The sequence below is a fragment of the Dryobates pubescens genome, chromosome 11, assembly GCF_014839835.1.
Source record: "Dryobates pubescens isolate bDryPub1 chromosome 11, bDryPub1.pri, whole genome shotgun sequence".
In the NCBI taxonomy this organism is placed as follows: domain Eukaryota; kingdom Metazoa; phylum Chordata; class Aves; order Piciformes; family Picidae; genus Dryobates; species Dryobates pubescens.
This window is the reverse complement of record NC_071622.1, coordinates 34,274,005-34,300,308: the sequence shown is the minus strand read 5'-3', so window position 1 is coordinate 34,300,308 and position 26,304 is coordinate 34,274,005. Positions and strand designations below refer to the sequence as shown.

At 45.5% G+C, this 26,304-nt stretch overlaps 1 protein-coding gene across 1 annotated transcript in view; it reads right to left on the bottom strand.

Moving 5' to 3' along the window:
* Positions 1-45: 45 nt before the first annotated feature.
* TTC39A (tetratricopeptide repeat domain 39A) overlaps positions 46-26,304 on the bottom strand; it is a 47,578-nt gene continuing 21,319 nt past the window's right edge. Inside the window, exons 3-13 of the mRNA XM_054165123.1 lie at positions 21,600-21,731; positions 20,741-20,817; positions 20,146-20,213; positions 19,014-19,078; positions 17,058-17,157; positions 15,368-15,433; positions 4,164-4,272; positions 2,935-3,002; positions 2,460-2,519; positions 1,567-1,728; positions 46-147 (exon numbers count right to left, since the gene is read on the bottom strand). Coding sequence (XP_054021098.1) covers positions 52-147; positions 1,567-1,728; positions 2,460-2,519; positions 2,935-3,002; positions 4,164-4,272; positions 15,368-15,433; positions 17,058-17,157; positions 19,014-19,078; positions 20,146-20,213; positions 20,741-20,817; positions 21,600-21,731 — 1,003 coding nt within the window. The 3' untranslated portion in view covers positions 46-51. The remainder of the gene's footprint in view (positions 148-1,566; positions 1,729-2,459; positions 2,520-2,934; positions 3,003-4,163; positions 4,273-15,367; positions 15,434-17,057; positions 17,158-19,013; positions 19,079-20,145; positions 20,214-20,740; positions 20,818-21,599; positions 21,732-26,304) is intronic.

Below are 26,304 nucleotides of genomic sequence, written 5' to 3'. Positions count from 1 at the left end.
CTTTTGCCTTTCTTCCCCCAGCACTGTGACAGGAAACTGTAAACTGGGAGCTTACCTAAACAATTCAACTTCACTGTCGCCAAAAGGACTGCAGTCTTCTGGTCCAAACATACTGAGATAAGCAGCTTTCATGTAAATGTAAGTAGCCTGCAAGTGCAATCAAGAACATCTATACAGAAAAACTGCATTTACAGCATCCCCAGTATTGAGATAGAGCACAAAAACAGCAAAGAGGAAGAAGCTGATGCTTTTGAGCACAAACAGAAGTAACCTTAGGAAATTCTGAGCACGAGGTGCATTATTTCAGAGAGTGAAGCAAACACATTATTATCAGGTGTGTCTTCAGAGGATCAAAGGATGTTAGGGATTGGAAGAGACCTATGGAGATCATCAAATCCACCCCCCCTGCCAGAGCAGGACCACAGAATCTAGCACAGGTTGCAGAGGAATGCATCCAGATGGGTATAGGAAGTCTCCTGAGAAGGAGACTCCACAACCTCTCTGGGCAGCCTGGTCCAGTGCTCTGCAGCCTTCAAAGTAAAGAAATTCCTCCTTATGTTGAGGTGGAACCTCCTGCACTGTAGTTTGTATCCACTGGTTTACTTTGCATCATCTTAGAATTTACGTCCAAATTCCCAGAACAAATGTTCTGTTTGTGTAAAGTTAACTTTTATTAGTGTCAGGAATACATGCTGGAAAACTTACAAGAAGGTGATGCTCAGAGGAAAAAAAGAAATAAATTACTCTACAGTCTCTCTGTGAAATCACAACTTGGTGGCATATCTGAAAGGAGGCTGGTGGGGGACTTTTTGGGGTGTCAGGGAGTGATAGGATTAGGGGGAAGTGGAAAAAAACACTAGAAATGAGTAGATTCAGATTGGATGTTAGGAAGAAGTTCTTCCCCATGAGGGTGGTGAGACACTGGCACAGGTTGCCCAGGGAGGTGGTGGAAGCCTCATCCCTGGAGGGTTTTAAGGCCAGGCTGGATGTGGCTCTGAGCAACCTGCTGTAGTGTGAGGTGTCCCTGCCCATGGCAGGGGGGTTGGAACTGGATGGTCCTTGAGGTCCCTTCCAACCCTAACAATTCTATGATTCTAAATTTTAGGCTCTAGAGGGTTTTGAAGTGTTTCATTATTTCAGTTTATGAAAAGTACTGATTCCATGGAGATTCCTGAGCAACTAAAGAAAGCAAAGCAGCAGACAACCTTACAACTTTTCCAATAGCAGAGAAAAGCAGTTGGTGAGTTCTCAAGTGCTGCCTTGAGGAGTCTACAGTAACCATAAGTTCCAGGACTTTTCTGGACCATTTTAAGCTGTGATTATTTATTTACACTGGAATCTAACAGTGCATACACATGATCACCTTTCCTTTAGCTCATGAAGTTACTAACATGCTACTTCTACGTATTTGTGTGTCTGCAATTGACAGTGGTCTCTAAGAGCCACAGCAGGCCACTTTTGTTATACAATCCTTGTCTTCAAAGCTACACAAAATATCAGCCCAATCTGATTGAAAGTTCAGAGACACTTACAGGGTGTTCTGCCCTTCTGTTCTGCTTAACTCACCTTTGACCAAGTGTTTTCTTTGCTTAGCAGGTCTGCATAGAAGAAAGCCATCTTCCACTGACGCTTGTAGGTGAAGCACCACATCAGCTCCCAGTAACACATGTGGTGAAACTGCTTCCAGTACTGCTGAGCCTCACAACATTCTTCATACCTATTAACTGCCTGAACACAGAGATTTCCAAACACTGCCTTAGTAAATGCACAAACACCAGTGTTGTAACAGATCTGCCAGCATGGTTCCTGCAAACTATTGGTAGCCCAATCAACATCTGTTGGCTTCATATTCTTATTCATATTCTTGGCTCCACAGTCATCTTGGTGCTAGCAAGTTCACCCATGCTACAGAGCTTCCCCCTTCCTGGAAGTTACATTAAGTAGTAAGCATGGGAAGAATGAATTTTTGTCTCTAGTAAAATTAGAAAACTGAAGTCAGAAGACAGATGCTGAGATGACATTTATTGTTGCAGCTCCAAAGAAGCCCTTTCAAGGGAGCTACTGCACTGCACACCAGCTGATACTCTGTGTCAGCATATTATGGACCTCCCTACTTCTTTCAAGTCATGTATGACTCCACTCAGACTGATGGCAAATGATTATGACTGGATGCTATCAAAGGCACAACTTGCCACAGGACAGGAAAGACAGTGAGAAAATTGTCATTAATACTGGTGGAATAGATTAGCACCAGAAATTAGGAAGGGCAGCAAAACTAACTGGTCAAACAAGTTAGTCAAAAGAGGTTTCAAAACTCCTACTTGTAATTCATAAACTACAAATTACATGTAGACCAAAATAACACCAAGCACTAGCCAAAAGTGAAACATTGTTCCTGTAGGAGTTTTTTTTCTGAAGCTTGTGAAACTGCCTTTCCCCAGAGCAAAAGGATTACTTACCTCATCAATATTACCCTTCAGTGTCTCTATCCTGCCTGCAAAAAACAGGAATATGGCTCCCTGTAATAAATAATAATAAAAATGCAAGTATTCCATAACAGTTCTCAAGCTGACCATACAGTCCAGATCTTTGTTATTTGGCAAGAAAACATGAAACAATCATAGAATTGTGAGGGTTGGAAGGGACCTCAAGGATCATCCAGTTCCAACCCCCCTGCCATGGGCAGGGACACCTCACACTACATCAGGCTGCTCAGAGCCACATCCAGCCTGGCCTTAAAACCCTCCAGGGATGAGGCTTCCACCACCTCACTGGGCAACCTGTGCCAGTAACTCACCACCCTCATGGGGAAGAACTTCTTCCTAATGTCCAATCTAAATCTACCCATTTCTAGTTTTTAGTATTAATTTTATTTTAATCTTATTTATTCCTTTTATTATTTATTCCATCAAATTAAATTATGATTCATTTTACCTTTGGATAGCGAGCCAAGTAAGGCTTAAGTAGTTTTTCTGCCTCTTCAACATCTCCTTTCCCTGTCCCTAGAATGCATAAAAACACAAGTCATAGGAACAGTAAGAAAAGGATAAAAACCAACCTAACACAGCCATCCTCATCTGGCCACTGTGTCACTTCCCCTCTCTGCTAAGGAAGGTGTAAATACAGTTTGGTGATGCACTGTGCCAGCCACCAGCACAACCTGACAGCACTGCACTTGTGTGCAGACCTGCATGGGCTTGCAGAATGCTTCAGCTGGAGAGAAGAGGGTAGTGTCTCAGTGGCAGGTTATCACCTCCCAAGATGTCAGAGACAACACATAACATGGAAACTTTCAGCCATTATTTTACCCTCCCAAATAACACACCTGACTATTTGTTGCAGTTTGAGCTAGTCCCCAGCTTAAACACTAATTGTAAATGGGAAATTTCCAGATACTTCAAGTAGAAGATAAATTATGTGAGGATTGGACACAGAATTATAATAATAGATAGGTTAATATAATTCCATTAGACTACTAGCAACATTATCTCTTGATCACAGTTTGTTCCTTCTCTTGGATGCTTGCTTTCACTGTTTTGCTTTGCATTTCAGACTGTGCTATTCTCCCTCTGACCTTGGGCTTCTCTATTTTGGATGCTCTAAGGCACAGCAGAGGTGGAGAGGGAGTGTGTGTAGTTTAATAGCCTTCTGGAGGCCCTTTTGTCCCTAGGAAGGGATAGAAGAGCTACTTGGGGTGCAGGGATGGGGGCTGTGATGTTGTTAAGCTGTGTATATATATGCAAATACACTTTGTACATGGCTATTACCTTTTATACTTCTACATGTATATCCTTTTGTAAACACAATTCCATATTTACTTCCAAATTCTGACTGTGGTGAATTTGCTCTTTGGGGCAGATTCTAAAACAGTTATTGGGGGAATCCAATCCAACCCACAACACTACTGAAGCCAGATTCAGTTCTCAGAGCTTCCTCTGCTATGCCCCATTGTCTCCTTTCTTACATGTTGAGCCTCCACCTTTAAGATTAAACACTCTCTTCAGCTGTGATCAGTACTGTAAAACTACCCACAAATGAGTCATATTTAACCTGGTCATGGACAAGTAATTCACCAACAAATAGGTGATGGAAGCATCTTTTTTTTCCCCCGCTGGGTCCCACAAGAACTAAGCAAATCCAAGAGTTATTATAAACAATCTTACCTAACACAAAGGTCATGAAAGTATGATAGCAAAGCAACAGCATGGTACACAGCACCGACCTAAAGCTGTATGATGATGCTCCCTCTTGAAGCTGCAGCAGACCACGCTCCTGTGCAAACAGAGATGAGGAGGACAAAGTAATGGGAAAGAACCAAAGTTATGTTTCACTCATTTGTTAAGGTCTGCAGTGGCATCTACAGACTGCTACAGATTCCTGGAAAGCACTGACACACTCTGAGATAAAAATACATATATGAAGTTATCTTGCAATAATTCATGGAGCCGCTGCTTAGCCTGGAACACATCTGATGACATAACAGCAACTTAGGAGGTTATTGCATGGTGAACGTTAACAGAAGGTGAGACAACTTATCACCATCATCCAAGTGCTGCTAAACAGCATTCCAGGAACAAAAATCAGGGAGCTTTGGAATGCCAGGCAAATAACCTATGGGCACTGTGCAGCGGATCCGTGTTGGGTAGTCACTGCACGAGCTAGGTAAAGAGGCGAAGAAAAGCAATTGAATCTGCAACTAGCTAGGCAAAGGATGACAGGGCAAGAGGACAAAAGGACAGGGCTAAGAACAAAGGAGCTTTGCAATGATGCTGGTCTACTACCACCAGTGAAAAAATATGATGAAAAGAATACATCTGTTTGGGAAACGATCATGTCTAAGGCTGCATTCGTATTCAGCACCAACATCATGGATAATCAGCCCTAAGGATTCAAGCTCCTGAGGCAGTAGCCCACTCCTGCACTAGATTTATGATAGCAAGACTATAAATATACAAATGTATTAAAATTGAGATCTGCCTGCTAGGAAATATGTACAGTGAGGTGTCCACTGTGTGCTGGGGAGAATTCTGCTTAAAAGTTACACCGTGAGTGCAATGGAAAGTTACTGGAACATGATCTGTGTGACCCCACGGACATCCCTTCCAATCAGCTACCCTATAAATAAGGACCCTGGGGGATGTCTATGAGAATCACTGCAAAAAGTATCAGAGAGAGCACTCAAAACATGACTTGCACACAGATTCTCATCTTTTCTGTGTCCTTGCTGATATAAAGGTGAGCTACCTCACCTTTACCACTTGCTGTGTAAACCCTGACACCTGTAATCATAGAATCGTCAGGGTTGGAAGGGACCTCAAGGATCATCTAGTTCCAATTCCCCTGCTATGGGCAGGGACACTTCACACTAGATCAGGTTGCTCAGAGCCACATCCAGCCTGGCCTTCAAAACCTCCAGGGATGAGGCTTCCACCACCTCCCTGGACAACCTGTGCCAGTGTCTCACCACCCTCATGGGGAAGCACTTCTTCTTAACATCCAATTTGAATCTGCCCATTTCTAGTTTTGTTCCATCCCCCCTAATCCTATCACTCCCTGACACCCTAAAAAGTCCTTCCCCAGCTTTCTTATAGGCTTCCTTAAGATACTGGAAGGCCACAATGCAGTTTCCTCTGAGCCTTTTCTTCTTATTTTCACCACAGATCTATGTTTTCACTTAACTAGCATGGTTAAGTGTTTTCACATAAACACACTTATTTTATGTTTTAAAAAGCCAAACCAATAATCTTCATTTATTACATTCAGTACTGCTACAAGGGAAGGTACCATTAGCACACATATTTGCAGGTCAATTAATATAACATCCAGTCTGGACAGAATAATGAAAATCCTCACTTGCATGGCACTTCAGAGGAAATTAAGAGAGAGTAAAATCATTACAGAAAATTAATGACTTGTTGGAAACAGAGCATTAGTCAAAACAAAGCCAACTTCTTTCCCTGCTGAGAGCATAAGTTTCACTGATACAGGTTGTGGCAGTACATCCAAAACCTCTCCTCTCCACCCCCTGAGCAAAGATGGGATGGAGGGAAATGACCTGGAGGAGAGCACAGAGGGCACTGTCAGCAGGTTTGCTGATGACACCAAGCTGGGAGGAGTGGTTGACACAGGAGGGTTGTGCTGCCATTCAGCCAGACTTAGACAGGACGGAGAATTGGGCAGGGAGAAATTTAAGGAAGTTCAACAAGGGCAAGTGTAAAGTCTTGCACCTGAGACAGAGCAACCCCATGGAGCAGGATAGGTTGGGGATTGACCTCTTGGAAAGCAGTGAAGGCAAAAAGGACCTGGGGGTCCTAGCGGATGGGAGGTTGACCATGAGTCAGCAATGTGCTCTGGTGGCCAAGGTGGCCAAGGGCATCCTGGGTTGTATTAGAAGGACTGTGGTCAGTAGGTTGAGAGAGGATTTCCTCCCTCTCTACTCTGCCCTGGTGAGGCCACATCTGGAATATTGTGTCCAGTTCTGGGCCCCTCAGTTTAAGAAGGAGCTCAGGGAACTGCTTTGAGAGAGTCCAGCACAGAGCCATGAAAACTATTAATGGAGTGGAACATCTTCCTTATGAGCAGAGACTGAGGGAGCTGAGGGCTCTTTAGCTTGGAGAGGAGAAGACTAAGGGCTGACCTCATTCATGTTTATAAATACGTAAAGGGTGAGAGCCCCCTCAAACCCCCCTGTCCCAGGAGAGAGAATGGAGTTGAGAGACAGCAGAGGGTTACTTATCCCAAGGTCAGCCAGAAGCACGTTCTCTCCCAAGCAAAGCAGTAACAGCCAAGATCAGAAGAAAAGACAAAAGGAACAGGAATGTGAAATGTGAAGAATTGTTATGATACAGCTTCTCTTATCCCAGACATTTATCCAATGAATTTGTTTAGAATAGTATTTTGTTTTCCTTTGTACACCCAATAGTGATTTATCTATATTCTCCTACTTTTCTGCTCAAAATCTGCAGCTAAATTTTAAAGGCATAGCCTATAACCACCACACTGGGTGATGCACAATGACAGCACAAGGGACAACGGGGGAAGCTGAGGCATAGGAAGTTCCATGGAAACAGAAGGAAGAAGAATTTTAGTGTGAGGGTGACAGAAGACTGGAACAGGCTGCCTAGGGGGGTTGTGGAGTCTCCCTCTCTGGAGATATTCAAGACCTGCCTGGATGTGTTCCTGTGTGATCTGCTCTAGGTGATCCTGCTCTGGGAGGGGGGTTAGACTGGATGATCTCTCGAGGTCCCTTCCAGCCCTAACATTCTGTGATTCTGTGAAACAGAGAAGCTGGGAAGAGGGGAGACAGAGGAGCTAACCTCACAGGGCTGTGGTCAGTGGGCACACATGGGCCCTTCCCCAAAGGCACAGAATCCCATGGTATGGCAACTCTGGGCATATTTGGGTAGAGAACTGATGGTTATTGGTTTCTGGCCTTTTGATTCAGCTTTGGGCATGCTTTATGGTAATGTGTGACATAAAAACAAGCCTGGCTTGATAAAACAGGTAAGCTGCAGAGCACAAGGCTCATCTCTCTCAGGTCTTTGCCCACTGCCCGCCCCCACCCCATGGATTATAAGCAGCAGCAGCAGTTCAGGAGAATTTAAAAAGAGACAATAAGAGGAATTACTACAAGCAGCAAGCAGCATTGTGAGTAACTGACATATTTCTTAAAGTCTCTGGGAACTTCCTCTCTTTTGTTATGGGGTAATACTGACTGCTTTTAGAGTCATCTTTTCCCCAATACTATTCTCTAACCATCTGTAACCATGCCTGTTCTGAAGGTAATCTCAACCAAATACCAAACCTTTATAACCTTTCCAACGTAGTTACGTGGGAGGCAGCGTCAAACTAATAAATGATTCATATATTATTATGAACTTCTCACCCTATTACCCCTTTATTTGTAACCCAGGTAAGTAACCTTTATACATAACCTTTATACCAAACCTTTACAACCTTTGTTACATAGTTATGTGGGAGGCAGAGTCAAACTAATAAATAATTCATGTATTATTATTAACTTCTCACCCTATTACCCCTTTATTTGTAACCCAGGTAAAGTAACAAAATATGATGCATTCAGCTCCTTTAATCTGCCCAGATGAAAACCACAAATGTTTGGGTTCAAAAACAAGTAGGACTACAGTAGTGCAAGGTTCAAGACAGACAGAACTGATCTGTGGCATGAACTGCTGGCAGGAAAAAAAACTCCAAAGTAGATTTCCAAAGTACATTTATTTGAAGTGAAAAAAATCTTCAGGCTGGATTATTGCACTGAGCCTTTACTGATATCAGTACCAAGCCTTAACATAATTATGAAGTACACAGGATATAAAACTGTTACCTACAATGACTGGTGATCACATTTGTGAGCAGCACTAAGTGACACAGAAACTCTGTTAGTCATACAGGATAACAGCATCTCTTGCCAAGGTGATCTCACTTACATATTTTGGTCTCAAATGTGTGTTTTTAAAACATCCAAACACAAAGTTAGCATCTGTACAGACAAGGAATGCAACCCACACTCACCCTCCATAGGGCTGCACCCTGTAAAGGAGCAACTGTGAAGTAACTACATTAAAATATTGCCCATTCAGCCGAAGAGGGCTGCAAACCTGGCACACTTGAGCCTAAATTCTTAAACAGAGTAGCTGCACAGGTATGGGAAGCTCTCGGAGAAGTCAGTTCACTCTGTGGTATGTCCATAATCCTATTTTGTCCATTAAAGAGAGCTTAATTTTTGTTCAGTCCCAGGACTGTCCCTACATCATATTACATGAGCATCTTACCAATTTGACCCTTCTCCCCAGGCACCTGTTGCTGCATTCAGGAGCAGTGGGGGGGGATTCCCACAGTGAATGCAGGATGAACAAGGACAGTGCTCAAAGCCATTATCAGGCAGTGCTGAGTGTTTCTTTCAGCTGCCATTGACTAAAATCCATCTACTTTCCTGAAGTGAAAGCTCTCCAAGGGTACTTTTACATCACTGTCTTTTAATTAGGGATCTTGACAATTAAATCAGATCAAGGTCATCATTCATGTCCCATGACCTGACCACAGCACTGCAAATTTAGCAAGAAGGATGGATACCACTAACAGCTTTTATGAAGAGCAAATTGAAGTGGTAGATGGGGCATTTAAATGCCTCCTACAAATAACTGCAGCTGTAACTTCTAAAGTCTGCAGAAGAGAGCAAAATGCAATCAAAAAAGACACTCAGTGGGAAAATGGAATCTAATTTATTACAAATTGACACATCAAAAATATTCTTCAGCTCAGTTGCTTTGGGAAAAATGTCCTCCCACATCAGACAGTATAATTTGGAAGAAATTAGTTCTATCTGAGAGTTTTCCAGCCTTCCCCTGAAAATGTGCTGTCATCTGACCCTCTGAGAGATTGCACTAACAAATGGTGGGCTGATGGCAAATGTTTCTGCAGCTCAGGAGCATGGTATCTGCAAGTCCCTACAAAATAACACCATCAGTAAATATCAGCCTGAGGCCTGACAGAGGAATCCTAGAATTGTTAGGGTGGGAAGGGACCTCAAGGATCATCCAGTTCCAACCCCCCTGCCACAGGCAGGGACACCTCACACTACAGCAGGTTGCTCACAGCCACATCCAGCCTGGCCTTCAAAACCTCCAAGGGATGAGACTTTCACCACCTCCCTGGGCAACCAGTGTCTCCAGTGTCTCACCACCACCATGGGAAAGCACTTCTTCCTAACATCCAATCTGAATCTACCCATTCCTAGTTTTGCTCCATTCCCCCCAATCCTATCACTCCCTGACACCCTACAAAGTCCCTCCCCAGCTTTCTTGTAGCCCCCTTCAGATACTGGAAGGCCACAATTAGGTCTCCTCAGAGCCTTCTCTTTTCCAGACTAAACAGCCCCAACTCCCTCAGTCTGTCCTCATAGCAGAGGAGCTCCAGCCCTCTGATCATCCTCATGGCCCTTCTCTGGACACCTTCCAGCACCTCCAAATCCTTCTTGTAATAGGGGCTCCAGAACTGGATGCAGTGCTCCAGGTGGGGTCTCACCAGAGTGGAGTAGAGGGGAAGAATCACCTCCCTCAACCTGCTGGCCACACTTCTCTTGATGCAGCCCAGGCCCTGGTTGGCTCTCTGGGCTGCAAGTACACACTGGAGGCTCATGTTGAGCTTCTCATCCACCAGCACCATCAAGTCCTTTTCTTCAGGGCTGCTCTCTCAAGCCAGTCACTGCCCAGCTAGGGTTTGGTGCTTATATGGAAGACAGTGCAGGGACACTTCTGATCTGGCATCAGCAGTCAGTTATCACTACAGACATATTTAAGTGCAGATGGGACACACAGTGCACTTCCTGCCCAGTGAGTGAGTCGGGCATGCCTCTCCAGCACAGCCTACCCATCAGTGTACAATACATACAGCATCACAGGATGTTAAGGGTTGGAAAGGACCTCTGGAGATCTTCTACTCCAACCCCTCTGCCAGAGCAGGACCATAGAATCTAGCACAGGTTGCACAGGAATGCATCCAGACAGGGCTGGAAAGTCTCCAGAGAAGGAGACTCCACAACCTCTCTGGGCAGCCTCTTCCAGTGCTCTGGGACCCTTACAGTAAAGAAGTTCTTCCTCATGTTGAGGTGAAACTTCCAGTGCTGTAGTTCACATCCATTGCCCCTTGTCCTGTCACAAGGTGCAAGTGAGCAGAGACTGTCCCTTCCTTCCTGACCCCCAGCCCTCAGATATTTATAGACATTCATATTTACATACTTTTGCCCACAAAAAATTTCTCACTAAAGGGGGGGCAAAACTGCATTGACCCTCCATGTTCAAATGCAGAGCCTATGCCATGAAACATAAATGAGGCTGTATTTTGATTAATGATACAGGGGAAAGGAGCTTGAGCAGTGAGAAGGGCACAACTGGCACATATTGGACTGAAAGGGAACAAACACAGCCTTGGGCAACTTCTATACTTCCTTATCTTATCCTACCTACTATTTTGAGACTCCAGACTGCTGTTAAGTTGATCATGCTGTCCACAGTGCCCACAAATGGCTTAGGAATTAATGGAGCTTCAGGCTTGTCCTCATTTACTATCAGACATGACATGTCTGAGAGACAAGAAGAGTCCCTCAGGGCAAACCTGCTGGCGTCAGGGCAGATTAATGCTGGGGAAGATATCGCAACACAATTTCTACCACTTTGGATAAATGCAGGGACCACACCTGAAGCAGGCTGTCCTCCAGTGCAGGCTCAGGCAGACTGTAAACAGCTCACAACACTAACCATGATTCTCTTGACTTTTGCACAATCTGATGCTCCCCATGAGCACTTAATGGAAACGACTGCAAGATGAGCAGGCAGCCTGAGCTTGTGGCCTAGACGGCAAATCACATCCTGGGCTGCATCAAAAGATGCATTGCCAGCAGATCCAGAGAGGTGATTCTGCCACTTTGCTTGGCTCTGCTGAGACCTCACCTGGAGTACTGTGTCCAGGTCTGGAGCCCTCAAGATAGAAAGGACATGGACCTGATGAAACATGTCCAGAGGAGGGCCATGAAAAATACCAGGGGCTTGGAGCACCTCTGCTACAAGGACAGCCTGAGGGAGCTTGGGGTGTTCAGCCTGGAGAAGAGGAGGCTCTGGGGAGACCTAATAGCAGCCTGCCAGTACCTGAAGAAGACCTTTAAGAAGGAAGGGGAGAGTCTGTTTGCAAGGGCTTGAAGGGACAGGACAAGGGGCCATGGCTTTAAGCTGCAGAAGGGCAGATTTACATTGGATGTTAGGGACAAGTTCTTTACTGTGAGGGTGGTGAAACACTGGAACAGGTTGCCCAGGGAGGTGGTTGAGGTCCCATCCCTGGAGATACTCAAGGTGAGGCCCTGGGCAATCTGATCTACTTGGGGATGTCCCTGCTGACTGCAGGGAGACTGGACTGGATGACCTTTGAAGGTGCCTTCTAGCCCAGACCATTCTACGATGCCCATGTATTCCAAACTCCTTTGGGATACACAAACTCTCCCTCTCCTCCTCTGTCACTGCTTCTTCACCTTCTACACTCTTGCCTGTACTGCAGGGGACAGCTGGAAAGGACTGCAAATGCAACTGCAATTTTGCTTTTGCCTTTAGACACCTGACTCACAAATGTTAAATGCAGAAGGCCTTTTTTTTTATAATAGCATTTTAAAATAAAGGACCATCAGTGACCTTTGAGCAATGTATTTAAAATACTCCTTTTTTGTTGTGTGCAGAGAGAAAGGTTTTGCTTAAATTTATGGTAATTTAGGTCATGTTTCAGTGTATTATTAAAAGCTGGAATCAGAAGCTGACTCATCAGCACAAATATCAGCCCACTCATAGCCATACAAGAAATCCCAGGGCCAAATGAAAACAACAGAAAATCAATTAGAGAGGCAATTTTCATCCAAAGCAGTAAGATGAGTGCTCAGCAAGGTATTCTCAGAACTCTGCTGGTACATGAATTGCCCTTACAGTTCCAGAATAGTGTTTATATATATTATATATATCCTGAATATATATATTCAGGAGCAGGGAAGTCATTGTGCCCCTGTACTCTGCATTGGTTAGGCCACACCTTGAGTCCTGTGTCCAGTTCTGGGCCCCTCAGTTTAGGAAGGACATCGAGACACTTGAACGTGTCCAGAGAAGGGCAACGAGGCTGGGGAGAGGCCTCGAGCACAGCCCTGTGAGGAGAGGCTGAGGGAGCTGGGGTTGTTTAGCCTGGAAAAGAGGAGGCTCAGGGGTGACCTCATTGCCCTCTACAACTACCTGAAAGGTGGTTGTAGCCAGGTGGGGGTTGGTCTCTTCTCCCAGGCAACCAGCACCAGAACAAGAGGACACAGTCTCAAGCTGTGCCAGGGGAAGTTTAGGTTCGAGGTGAGGAGGAAGTTCTTCACCGAGAGAGTCATTCGCCATTGGAATGTGCTGCCCAGGGAGGTGGTGGAGTCACCGTCCCTGGAGGTGTTCAAGAGGGGATTGGATGTGGCACTTGGTGCCACAGTCCAGTCATGAGGTCTGTGGTGACAGGTTGGACTCAATGATCTTTGAGGTCTCTTCCAACCTTGGTGATACTGTGATACTGTGATTTTGCTTTAGATGCTCTTTGTTTTCATTGCTGACAGAGTAGAACTATTTGACTTTTTGCCCATACTTGTGAAATTGCTCCTGGTCAGCTCCTGGAACTTTTCAAGTCCTTAGCTTTTAAAGCAGGCATTGTATTTTCAGATTTAAGATTCTTCCTGTAAACGAACACAATGCTGATGACACTTACCCACTTACAGCCCTGGCTAAGGAAACATTTTTCTCCTCAAAATCTAAATTAAACACCATCACTAAACAGTTGAGTTTTAACTTGTTGATACAGCTTTTGTTGGGTCTACAGGACATCAAACATTTAGATGAACTTTTGAGGTCCCTTCCAGCCCCTAACCTTCTGTGATTCACCTTACCCAGCAGCTGTTGAATGAATGAGAGTAATGGTTTAGGTTAAAGGGACTGGGTTTTCTTTATCCAGGAACTCGGCTCTGTGTGAACCTCATGTTCTGTTGCTAGAATGAGAGACAAGATATCAAACTAAGATATTACCATCAATTTAGTGCCTTATTTTGAAGCAAAAAAAAAAAATCCACAAAAACCTAACACAGCTCTTTCTGTGTATCTGTCCTGAAGAATAACTCAGGCTCAGGCAAGTTCACTGCTGCCTCATCCCTAAACTCTTGTCCTTAAACTGCAAGCACGAACAACACAGGTCAGACTGGTTAGTCACTAGGCAAAAAAAGTGCTTACTCTTTAAGCAAATAGAATGTAGGTGCCACCCTCAAGTTATCAGTTGCTATTAAAGACATGGAGAGGAAAAAAAAGGAGAAGAAAAAGAATGAATCAGAAATTAAATTGATTGGGTTTTTTTCCCCCCAATTGGATGTCATGCAGGAACCTGTCAGGGACATTCAGATACCATAATGATAGCAACTATCAAGTCAGCTAATATATTAGAGCCTAAGAATGCACTTCTGGCTATGGATTTCAAAGCACAAGCATACATCACAAGATCAGTGACAAAAACACTAAATATGTAGACACCATTGTATCAGCCACTGTCATTATCAGGCTTCACAAGTATATCATCCTTTTGAACAATGGTATCACAGTCACTGTTATCAGCCACTGTCTTTATCAGGCTTCACAGGTTTCACAAGCAGACATGCTGGAGAAAAGGCATGCCCATCCAGAGGGACCTGGACAGTCTGGAGAGGTGGGCCCAAACCAACCTCATGACGTTCAACAATACCAAGTGCAACATACTGCATCTGGGTCAGGGCAATCCCAAGCACCAATACAGGTTGGGCAGGGACTGGCTTGAGAGCAGCCCTGAAAAAAAGGACTTGATGGTGCTGGTGGATGAGAAGCTCAACATGAGCCAGCAGTGTGCACTTGCAGCCCAGAAGGCAACTCACATCCTGGGCTGCATCAAGAGAAGCATAGCCAGCAAGTTGAGGGAGGTGATTCTCCCCCTCTGCTCCACTCTGGTGAGATTCCACCTGGAGTACTGTGTCCAGTGCTGGAGCCCCTATTACATGAAGGATCTGGACATGCTGGAACATGTCCAGAGAAGGGCCATGAGGATGATTAGAGAGCTTGGAGCTCCTCTCCTGTGAGGACAGACTGAGGGAGTTGGGGTTGTTCAGACTGGAGAAGAGAAGGCTCCAAGGAGACCTAATTGTGGCCTTCCAGTAACTGAAGGGGGCTACAAGAAAGCTGGGGGAGGGACTTTTTAGGGTGTCAGGGAGTGATAGGACTGGGAGGAATGGAAAAAAAAAACTGAAATAGGTAGATTCAGCTTGGATGTTAGGAAGAAATTCTTCCCAATGAGGGTGGTGAGACACTGGCACAGGTTGCCCAGGGATGTGGTAGAAGCCCCATCCTTGGAGGTTTTTAAGGCCAAGCTGGATGTGGCTGAGAGCAACCTGCTGTAGTGTGAGGAGTCCCTGCCTGTGACAGGGGAGATGGAACTAGATGATCCTTGAGGTCCCTTCCAACCCTAACAATTCCATGATTCCAAGTGTATGGTCCTTGAACAAGGGTGTCACAACCACTGTCTTAGCCACTGTCTTTATCAGATTTCACAAGTGTATCACCTTTGAGCAATGGTGACACAATCTCTGAAGTGCAATACTTCAGACAAAAAAATAAAGGACAACTGAGCTGCAGAAACACATCAGTGCCAGCAGTGCACATGTGATCCCAATCAGAGTGTTTCAGAGGGTTCAGTGCTGATGTGAGGAATAAGACAGAAACTCCTGTCTCCAGTTTTTAATTTAAGAGGGCAATATACCAATAATACTTCAGCTGACACTCACCTTGTTTCCAGAAAACCCAACAAACTCCAGTAGTCTCAGAATCCGTGCAGGAAACATGGACAATGTCTACAGAGAGAAACGTGGCAGTTATACAGTAAGAGACTTTCTGCCCCTCAGCTACCAGCTGCCTCCTACAGCTTCTCCAAACACAAGAAATGATCACTACAATTACTGGAAACATCTTCATATGGCTGACAGTTTCCTGGGTAAATGCTGACATCTGCTGTATTTTACATACAAATGGAACAAAAACATGTGTTCAACAGAGAGCCCCTGCCCAGGATTCCCTGCACAGGGATACGTTTACACAGCGTGTGCTTAGTAACTCCACTACCTCTCAGCTGCTTCAGAAACAGTGGGTGCAGACCACACCTTACACACAGTTATTTGTGCAGGAAATCTGACCCCTGGGCACATGCCAGGTTCACATCAAGTAATGCAAAGAAGTGAAATCACCATGCACTTTCTACAGCCCATCCCCTGAACAGCCATGTCACCCCTTGCCATCTCTGGGTCAGAGCCTCTCTGACACACCAAGAGCCACCCTGTACCATTTCTGACCAGAACACAAGCAACAACAGCCAGCAGCAGCCTGACCATCAACTGCCCTGCTAACAGCCAAGTCCCTGGTTACTTACATAGAATACATAGAATAAACCAGGTTGGAAGAGACCTTCAAGATCATCACGTCCAACCCATCAACCAATCCAACACCACCTAAACAACTAACCCACGGCACCAAGCACCCCATCAAGTCTCCTCCTGAAAACCTCCAATGATGGTGACTCCACCACCTCCTCAGGCAGCCCATTCCAATGGGCAATCACTCTCTCTGTATAGAACTTCCTCCTAACCTCCAGCCTAAACCTCCCCTGGCGCAGCCTGAGACTGTGTCCTCTTGTTCTGGTACTGGCTGCCTGGGAGAAGAGACCAACCTCCGCCTGTCTACAACCACCCTTCAGGTAGTTGTAGAGATCAATAAGGTCACCCCTGAGTCTCCTCTTCTCCAGGCTAAGCAACCCCAGCTCCCTCAGCCTCTCCTCATAGGGCTTGTGTTCCAAACCCCTCACCAACTTTGTTGCCCTTCTCTGGACACGCTCCAGCAAGTCAACCTCCTTCCTAAACTGAGGGGCCCAGAACTGGACACAGGACTCGAGGTGCAGCCTAACCAGTGCAGTGTACAGGGGCAGAATGATCTCCCTGCTCCTGCACTCCGTAGTGCCAGTCCAACAGTAACTATAAGTCAACAAGCACAGGCTCCTGCACAAGACTTCTCCAGCTCTCATGCCACTGGGTCCTGTTCATGAGCCTTCCCAACTACTGGTTGCCTGGCTACTGAACAGCCTTACTGGCAGGTGGGCACAGGCCCTCAGCAGCATTCTCAGGAGCATGCCCTTAGCCCTTGTCAGATGAGCTCATTTCTAGGCTGAGAATCTCCCCACAAGGCTGGGTCTGCAAACACAAAGCAATGTTGCCCATGCTGCAGGTAGTAGTTTCTTTATTTCTGAAGTGTATTTGCTATCTATTGTTCTTGCACCAGAGGCTGGGATCCTACAAGTGCCAGCACACATACCTATGTTTAATTGCAAGATTAGTGACACTCAGGTCAGCAGAACTTCTCAGGTGTTTAAGTAAAAAACATTTTCACAAGGTTGCAGAACTTTAGCTCAAGAGGACTGTTGGTACATACCAGATTAAATGCTCCAACTCCAAGTTTTACACCCCCCTCAAAATGAAGATGGTTTTCTCCTTTGACATAATGTGGAGACTGTATGAGACTGTCCAGCTCCCTGCAAACACACAGCATTCAGTCTGTCAGTAAATAAACTGATTCACTACAATTCAGTAAGAAAGCAACCCCCACTAACTTGAATTACACAGTAGTTCAAAACAAACAGGTCACCAGCATCAGTACAGGTTGAGGTGATCTCCTAAAGAGCAGCACTGTGGAGAAAGACCTGGGAGTCCTGGTGGACAACAAGTTCCCAATGGGACAGCAACGTGCTCTTGTGGCCAAGACGACCAATGGGATCCAGCAGATTGGGGGAGGTTCTTCTCCCCATCTACTCTGCCCTAGTGAGGCCCCACCTGGAATACTGCATCCAGTTCTGGGCTCCCCAGTTCAAGAGGAACAGAGCTCTATCTACTCAAGAGAGTCCAACAGAGGCTACAATGATGATGAAGGGACTGGAGCAGTGCCTCATGAGGAGAGGCTGAGAGCCCTGGGGCTGTTTAGTCTGGAGAAGAGAAGACTGAGAGGGGATCTGATCAATGTCTATCAATATCTGTCTGAGGGCTGGGTGTCAGGAAGGAAGGGACTGCCTCTGCTCACTTGTGCCTTGTGATAGGACAAGGGGCAATGGATGTAAACTACAGCACAGGAAGTTCCACCTCAACATGAGGAAGAACTTCTTCCCTGTAAGGGTCCCAGAGCACTGGAACAGGCTGCCCAGAGAAGTTGTGGAGTCATCTCCTCTGGAGACTTTCCAGCCCTGTCTGGATGCATTCCTGTGCAACCTGTGCTAGATTCTATGGTCCTGCTCTGGCAGAGGGGCTGGACTCAGAGATCTCCAAAGTCCCTTCCAGCCCCTTAACATCCTGTGAGCCTGTGATCTGTGACCTCGCCAGGTGAACAGCACCTACAATAGTTTGTTGGATTTAGTTGACAAAGTATTTACAACTTCTCTCACAGGACTATCCATGAAAAACACATGGAGTCTTGGAGAGCAATTCCTGCCCAACAGACACAGCCAACTTGCAACCATTTGTGCATGATAAAGAGCATTCCTCTGAAGATCACCCTATGGCGACTGGATGTGTAATGCTTTGTGTTCACATGCACTTGATCAGAACCCCTCTTGGTCTTCTCCTCACCAGACTAAACAGCCCCAGGTCTCTCAGCCTTTTCAACATCAAACACCCTCTCCTTAGAGCAGAACAACTGCCATACTTAACCAGATCAAAAGTCTGGATAACCAGATGTTTCACTCAGAGAGTGGCATAAGCTTGGAAAAGCATCCTCTAGGAATTGCCTGTTCAGGGACTTTGTGATGCTGAGAGACTGCATCTGTTCTACTGTGCTAGCCAGCCCCTATAAACCTATTTCCTGTAACACTGATTAGTCTTTGTTTTAAGCCAATGTCTGAAGCCATTTATACTTTCCATTGCAAGCTCTTCAACTTACTCTCTCTTTAATTTTGTTTGTGTTTCATCCATTTTTTAATGGGATTACTTTTGCTTCAGCTACTGGTTTTGAATGTCCCCAAAAGCTGCAGCTAGGACTATAAAGAAATGCCCTTTCATATACCTAATGCCTGCCAAGACCTCCAAAATGTGCTCTGCAGTCACAGGCAGCACTACACCATGGAGAAGAATTATGTTTTGCCATAACGTCAGGATACAGTATTTGGGCAAACCCCAGGAGTTAATAGGGATAGGGTCCACTACCTTTACAACCAAAATCAACTACAATATGCAGTGGTCTTTGCTATGCAGAGGAGGAACTTGTGTGGGATGAGAAAAGCCACAGACATGAGGTCCCAGTGAAGGCTGCAATAAATTGATCAGTTGTGAAGTAGACAATTTGTCCAGCAGCACTTTTTACTGAGCGAGCATCCTAGCTCACATTATCCCCCCTGCCACTTACCTGTATGTTTGGTAACTGTTTCGGACTTTGATGCCTCCTTTGATGAAGCTAACCATATTCTCATCCTGTAAGAGAGGAAATACATTAGCAAGATGAGTTACAAGCATTAGGAAGAGGTTTTGTCTTCTTGAGGTGGAACTGTGCCTTGAGCATCTCCATTGTGACACGGACAACGTAAGTCTCTGAGAACCAAAACATGGATTCAGGATTTCCTCTCTCTATTAAAGTATTGTTACCCTGTTCAGACATACAGACTTTATTCTGATGCCTTCTGGGATTATTTTAGCCCTTGTGAGCTTTGGACCATCTGAATTTGCATCATTGATGGGGATTATGCTAATGAACAGCACTTCAAGGTACTGATAGCTTCCTCTCACCTGTCCTACAGCACAGTTAGGATCTGACTATCAGAACTAGAGACCAGCACTTACTTGTCCTCAGGAGACTACAGTGTAGGGTTTAACATCCTAAAAAGGAAACAGGGTAAGTGAAGTTGTGCAGGCTATGTCCTTTCTGGATCAATTAATCAAGTATCTGTGAGATCCATGCTAACATGGGTGGTGCTCAATGGCTCGAAGGCCAGATGAAGAGCAGCGACAGTGGTGTCCCTCAGGGGTCTGTACTGGGACCCTGCTCTTTAATATTCTTATCAATGCTATGGACAGCAGGCTCAAGACACCATCAGCAAGTCTGCAGATGACACCAAGCTGTGTGGTGGTGTCCATACATCAGAAGGACAGGATGGCATCCAGAGGGACCTTGACAAGCTGGAGAGCTGGGCCCAGATGAACCTCATGAGGTTCAACAAGAGCAAGTGCAGGGTCCTGCACCCGGGCTGGAACAATCCTCACTATCCATACAGACTGGGGAGGAGATGATAGAAAGCAGTCCTGAGGAAAAGGACTTGGGGGTGCTGATGGGTGAGAAGCTGGACATGAGCAGGCAGGGTGAGCTTGCAGCCTAGAAGGTAAATCACATCCTGGGCTGCATCAAAAGATGCATTGCCAGCAGATCCAGAGAGGTGATTCTGCCACTTTGCTTTGCTCTGCTGAGACCTCACCTGGAGTACTGTGTCCAGGTCTGGAGCCCTCAAGACAGGAAGGACATGGACCTGATCCATAAGAATCCATACCTGGAGGAATGTGAGTGCTGCTCTCTGAAGTAAACATTCAGCATAGCAAATCTCTGCATGGATTTCCTCTAGTATCACACAGAAGGGAGAAGAAAAATCAGTCAGGAAAAAAAAACTACTTAGAAAACACAGCCACTTAACACAGGAATAAAATCTCAAAGTTCAAACTGAGCAAAGCCTTTCCCACATTCACTGTAGTCTCTCAGCTCTGGGTTACTGAACTAACTCCAAACAGAAATAACAGAGTTCTAGAAACTTTGTAGGATTTTGTTTTTCCTAGTGCATTCCAAGAACTCCTGGATCTAGAACATTTCTAGGCATTTCAAGACTCCTTTCTTCTTCTGGGTATTTCTTTACGCAGGAATGTTGGGAAATGCTGAGTCAGCGCTCAACAAAATAAAACAGTGCTCTGGGATGTGGTGGCACAGCAACTGCCACAACACTGATCCAGCAATTCTGGAAATACCCAATCATCAGTTGTGCCAGTGAACTCACAACCTGCAAAGAAAACACTGGGTGAACAATTCTACACAGTTCAAACTGCAGGGGAAAAGAAAACAAGAGGAAAAGAGGATGCATTGAGGGATGATGTTACCTTCAGTAAAGTGTTCAAGGCTTTGTCTATGCACAAGGTTGGTGATAGAATCAGCTACTGTAGATTTCTTCCTAAATCTGCACAGAAATTGTTTGGTCATTCCCCACATGAAGCATCAACAACACAGAACCACTTCTTTCAGCTGGCCACCCATACAGTCACTAATACACCTCCAGTGCTGCTCACCAACCCTCTGTCATCTTACCACACATTCAGCACATTCCATACAGAAGTTAGTCAACATGATTCTCCTGGGATCCATCTTTTACTCTTTCTGTGCAGAAATCTGTCTTGAGGAAGGAAGGGGCCAAGGGGGCTCTTTTGCTTTATTCTGTATGTGTGCTTGTGCATGTGTGTACAGAAGCATGGTGGACTCAGGTGGCTTACAGTACAACCATCACCAAGTGGGAGGATTCTGTAGTGTCTGTAAATGGGAAAGAGCTTCCAGACATTGCAGAAGTGGGATGGGGCTACAGTTAGGACAAAAACCTAACTGACAGGAAAAATCAGATATTGCAGTAAAACAAAGTTTTCAAGACTAGACTGCTGAAAAACCTGTTATGTGGTGTGACCTCACAACTGACCCTCCTCTGAGCAGGAGGCTGGACTAGATGACCTCCTGATGACCCTTCCCACCTCACTTTTCCTATGACATTTTCACCTCCTATTCCTTAACTTGTTAATCCTAAAGTCAAATTAAAAAAAACCAACCAAGACCACCCCACTAGCTAACAGAAAACATTTCACAGCTAGAAGTGGGAGCAAGGTAAAGGCTCTTCTCTGCTTTAAAAGCCCCTGTATGTCTTTCCAAACTTTCCCATGAAAAAACTCTTTATTGACTGAATTGATCCACACTTACTTTTGACAAGTGGCTTGAGCTTCCTTCATTGTGTTTCCAGCATTTAAAATGTCCTGAGGATCAAATGTCATCATAGCTTGCATTTCCAATATGGTGGCATAAGTCAGTGCATGATACATGCTATCTTTAGTTCTGAAAGGAAACATCAGATGCAAAGCACAGCTGATTGGATTGCATTATTGCTTTGGAAAAAACATTACTACAAATCCAATTCCAGCCTGGGATGGCCATGAGGTCCAAAGGAACTGAAGATCAAACACGAAGCACACAAAATAATCAAGAAACACTAACGCCTAGAGATTTGTACCAGAAATCACATCTGCAGCTCCAGTTTCAGTAACTGGCCTAAAATGTTCCAATTGTGAGTTGAGGGTAGGGTTTTAACATAAAGGAAAGGAATCAACCATGTGGCCAACCATCCAGAAATGACAGAATCATAGAACTGTCAGGGTTGAATGGGACCTCAAGGATCATCTAGTTCCAATTCCCCTGCTATGGGCAGGGACACCTCTCAGTGGAGCAGGTTGCTCAGAGCCACATCCAGCCTGGCCTTAAAAACCTACAGGGATGAGGCTTCTACCACCTCCCTGGACCACCTGTTCCAGTGTCTCACCACCCTCATGGGGAAGAATTTCTTCCTAACATCCAATCTGATTCTACCCATTTCTAGTTTTGTTCCATTCCCCTTAGTCCTATCATTACCTGACACCCTAAAATCATGGTGGGATTTTTAATGGAGTATCTAATGACTACTACAACATGGGATACAAATCCACACATTCCTCTTCACATCTGAGACAGTTTCTCAGGACAGAGTCAGGGAGATAAATAATACAATACTGTAACAGGGCCAAAGCAGAATCATTGTCAAACAGATATTCCCACCAGAAGCATTCCAGCCTGTATCAAACATTATTACATCATTGTCCTCCTAGCCAACCTTTCACCGCAGTCTGATCACCTTAAATATTACTCTGTGGGATTTCAGATGGTGCCACTTATACAGAATGTAAAACAGTCTGACATTGCTGCAAGGAAAACAATCAATCCTACTTGCAGCTATCACCAGCACCTTTCCCCTGGCAGGAAGCAGGGTTTATATATTGCACATAGCTGCTGCAGCCAGACAGTACCAGTGTGTGTGGCATCATCCTCTGCAAATGAATCAAAATAGCTTCAGGCATAGAGGGTCAATAAAGATGACTTGAAAAATATGTTAAAAGGCAAGCCCAGATGAATTCCTGCCACAGAAACTCTTTGCAGACCTTGCTAATCCACCCTTGACAAACAGCACGACTTAGACAAACACTGCTAAAGAGCAACAACTGCTGTTTCAATTGTCCACCCTTTTAGGATGGATCAGATGGTTCTACATGGCAGACCACATTCCAAAATACTTGCAGTCAAACAAGGATGTGCTTTCAACAAAAGCTCCACCCTTAGCACACCTGTTCTTAAGATATGTAATCCAGGTGTTTGTTCTTTAAAATAAGCCACTTCCTTCTCTTTCCAGGAGAAAGCTGTGTGCCAGCAGTGCACCCTTGCTTCAGAGAGGGCTCATGGGCTGCATTAAGAGGAGTGCAGCTGCCAGCAGGTTGAGGCAGGTGATCCTTCCCCTCTGCTCAGTACTGGTGAGGCCAAGCCTGGAGTGCTGTGTCCAGTTCTGGGCTCCTCAGTACATGGACATACTTGAGAAAGGGTGATGAGGATGATCATAGGACTAAAATATCTCTTCCATGAGGAAAGGCCAAGAGAACTGGGACTGCTCTGCCCAGACAAGAAAAAGCTCAAGGGAGTCCTGTAACATAGAAATACCTGAAGGGAGGATGAAGCCAGGCCTCTTTTCATTGGTGCCCAGTGACAGGAAGAGGCAATGGGCACAAACTGCAACACAGGAGGCTCATCAGGAACATCAGGAAACGCTTATTTCCTACCAGGGTGACCAAGCGCTGACACAGGTCGCCCAGAATGCCTCTTAGAGTCCTGGCCTCTTAAGTACCCTCAGGAGCTCCTGCTGTTGGATTCATGTCTTTCCAGAAACAAAAAATAACCTTGTCTACAACTGAAGTCACCTCTTCTCAATGACAGCATGCAATAAAATCACCAAAGCAAAATTCATGTGATGGTATGAGCCTGACTTACTTTGTGTATGTATTTTTTTGAGCACTGGGGGTTACAATAATAGCCAGTGCTGGCACAGACACCTGGTGCTTCTGTTTCCAGACTTCATGCTGACATTTTCCAACATACCCAGCAAAGAGCAGGTTGGCTGTACTGCAGAAATTTGCAGTGTACATATTTAAATCCCACTGCAGTCTCCGTTTTCTGGCTGCCCTTAATTTGTGTTTGCCCTCCCCATGCCCACAGGTTACCTAACAAGCTGCTCTAACCAACATCTAAACCAGACTAGCAAAAAAACAACCAAACATTTTGGTAATTCACTACCACTGTAAGTGCCAAGAAACCCACACTCCGTGCTAACACCCATCTCATCTCCAAAAAGAAGAGCAGACAGATGACAATGAAATTAACAGTGAAATAAAGGACTTAGGGGTACTGATGGATGAGAAGCTGGTCATGAGCAGACAGTCTGAGCTTGCAGACCAGAAGGCCAATTACATCCTGGGCTGCATCAAAAGCAGCATTGCCAGCAGATCCAGAGAGGTGATTCCACCACTTTGCTCTGGCAAGACCTCACCTGGAGTATGTGTACAGGTCTGGAGCACTCAAGATAGGAAGGACATGGACCTGATGGAGCAGGTCCAGAGGAGGCCACAAAAATTATCAGGGGGTTGGAGCATTGGGGGTGTTCAGCCTGGAGAGGAGGAGGCTTTGGGAAGACCTGAAAGCAGCCTTCCAGTACCTGAAGGGGGCTATAGGAAGGATGGAGAGAGACTGTTTGCAAAGGCCTACAGTGACAGGCAATGGCTTCAAACTAGAGAAGGGCAGATTTAGATTGGATATCAGGAAGAAGCTCTTTACTATGAGGGTGGTGGAACACTGGAACAGGTTGCCCAGGGAGGTGGTTGAGGTCCCTTCCCTGGAGATATTCAAGGTGAGGCTCAATGAGGCCCTGGGCAACCTGATCTAGCTGGGGATGTCCCTGCTGACTGTGAGGATGTCTGACTGTATGACCCATGGAGGTGCCTTCCTGCCCAGACCACTATGTGATTCTGTGAAATTAGTTTAAAATCCATCAGAGTCAGGACAGCTCTTCTAGGCCTCCTACACCACAATTCTTTCAGTAGATTGATAAAGCTGATTGACACCCGCCTAAACATGAGCCAGCAGTGTGCCCAGGTGGCCAAGAAGGCCAATGGCATCCTGGCCTGCATTAGGAATAGTGTGGCCAGCAGGAGCAGGGAGGTCATTGTGCCCCTGTACTCTGCATTGGTTAGGCCACACCTTGAGTACTGTGTCCAGTTCTGGGCCCCTCAGTTTAAGAAGGACATTGAGACACTTGAACGTGTCCAGAGAAGGGCAACCAGGCTGGGGAGAGGCCTTGAGCACAAGCCCTGTGAGGAGAGGCTGAGGGAGCTGGGATTGTTTAGCCTGGAGAAGAGAAGGATCAGAGGCGACCTCATTGCCCTCTACAACTACCTGAAGGGTGGTTGTAGCCAGGTGGGGGTTGGTCTCTTCTCCCAGGCAACCAGCACCAGAACAAGGGGACACAGTCTCAAGTTGTGTCAGGGGAGGTTTAGACTCGAGGTGAGGAAAAAGTTCTTCACTGAGCGAGTCATTCGTCATTGGAATGGGCTGCCCAGGGAGGTGGTGGAGTCGCCGTCCCTGGAGGTGTTCAAGGGGAGATTGGACGTGGCGCTTGGTGCTATGATCTAGTTGTGAGGTCTGTTGGAACAGGTTGGACTTGATGATCCTTGGGGTCTCTTCCAACCTTAGTTACTGTGATACTGTGATACTGTGTGAAAGCAAGGGGGGGCGGGAAAAGGAGCATAGAATAAAATGCCAGCCTGATGAAGTGTTCCTGTTCATTCCATTACTCATCAGCCTCAGCGGGCACAGAGAAACACTCTTCATCATTCATTTATTTAAGTAAAACCCTTCCAAAGGTTCAAACACAAGGTACAGGGAAGGCACTGAAATAGTCCCCTTCCAAAAGTATGGAAATTTGCTTTCAAAATCGTAACAGAAAAATCAAGAAATTGATTGCACTAAAAGTTTCTACTTCTCACATATATATATAGAGAGAGATATGGTGAAGAGGGATTTCCCTCTCCAGTAATTCACTTCTGATCCCAAATCCCCCCTGCTCTAATCAATGGTTTCATCTACGTTGCTTCTGATATTTGAGGGAGATAACAACGTCTATCATTAGCTAAGGAGGGTTTATCAGCACTCAAATGAACTCTGCTTTTCCAGGGGCTGGGAGGTGCGCAGGAGCACAGCCCATAAAATAGTCACCCCTGCTGTTTACACTAACCACACAATTACAGTTGCCAGTTACATCCTGGCACACTGCCAGACGTTTTGAGGCCTGTGTTTTACCCAGCCCATATGGAATGGAACTTGAGACCTGTGTGCTTTTTCCTTTGGAGTCCTCAGCAGCACTTTCCCCACAACACCGCTGGAATTAACAAGCCTTTACCACATAACTACAACCAATACTCTGATTAATGCCTTATCCCAGCAGTTGGTATCAGGGTGAGAGGTGGGTAAGAGGATTATGAGTAATATCTTTAGGCCCCTA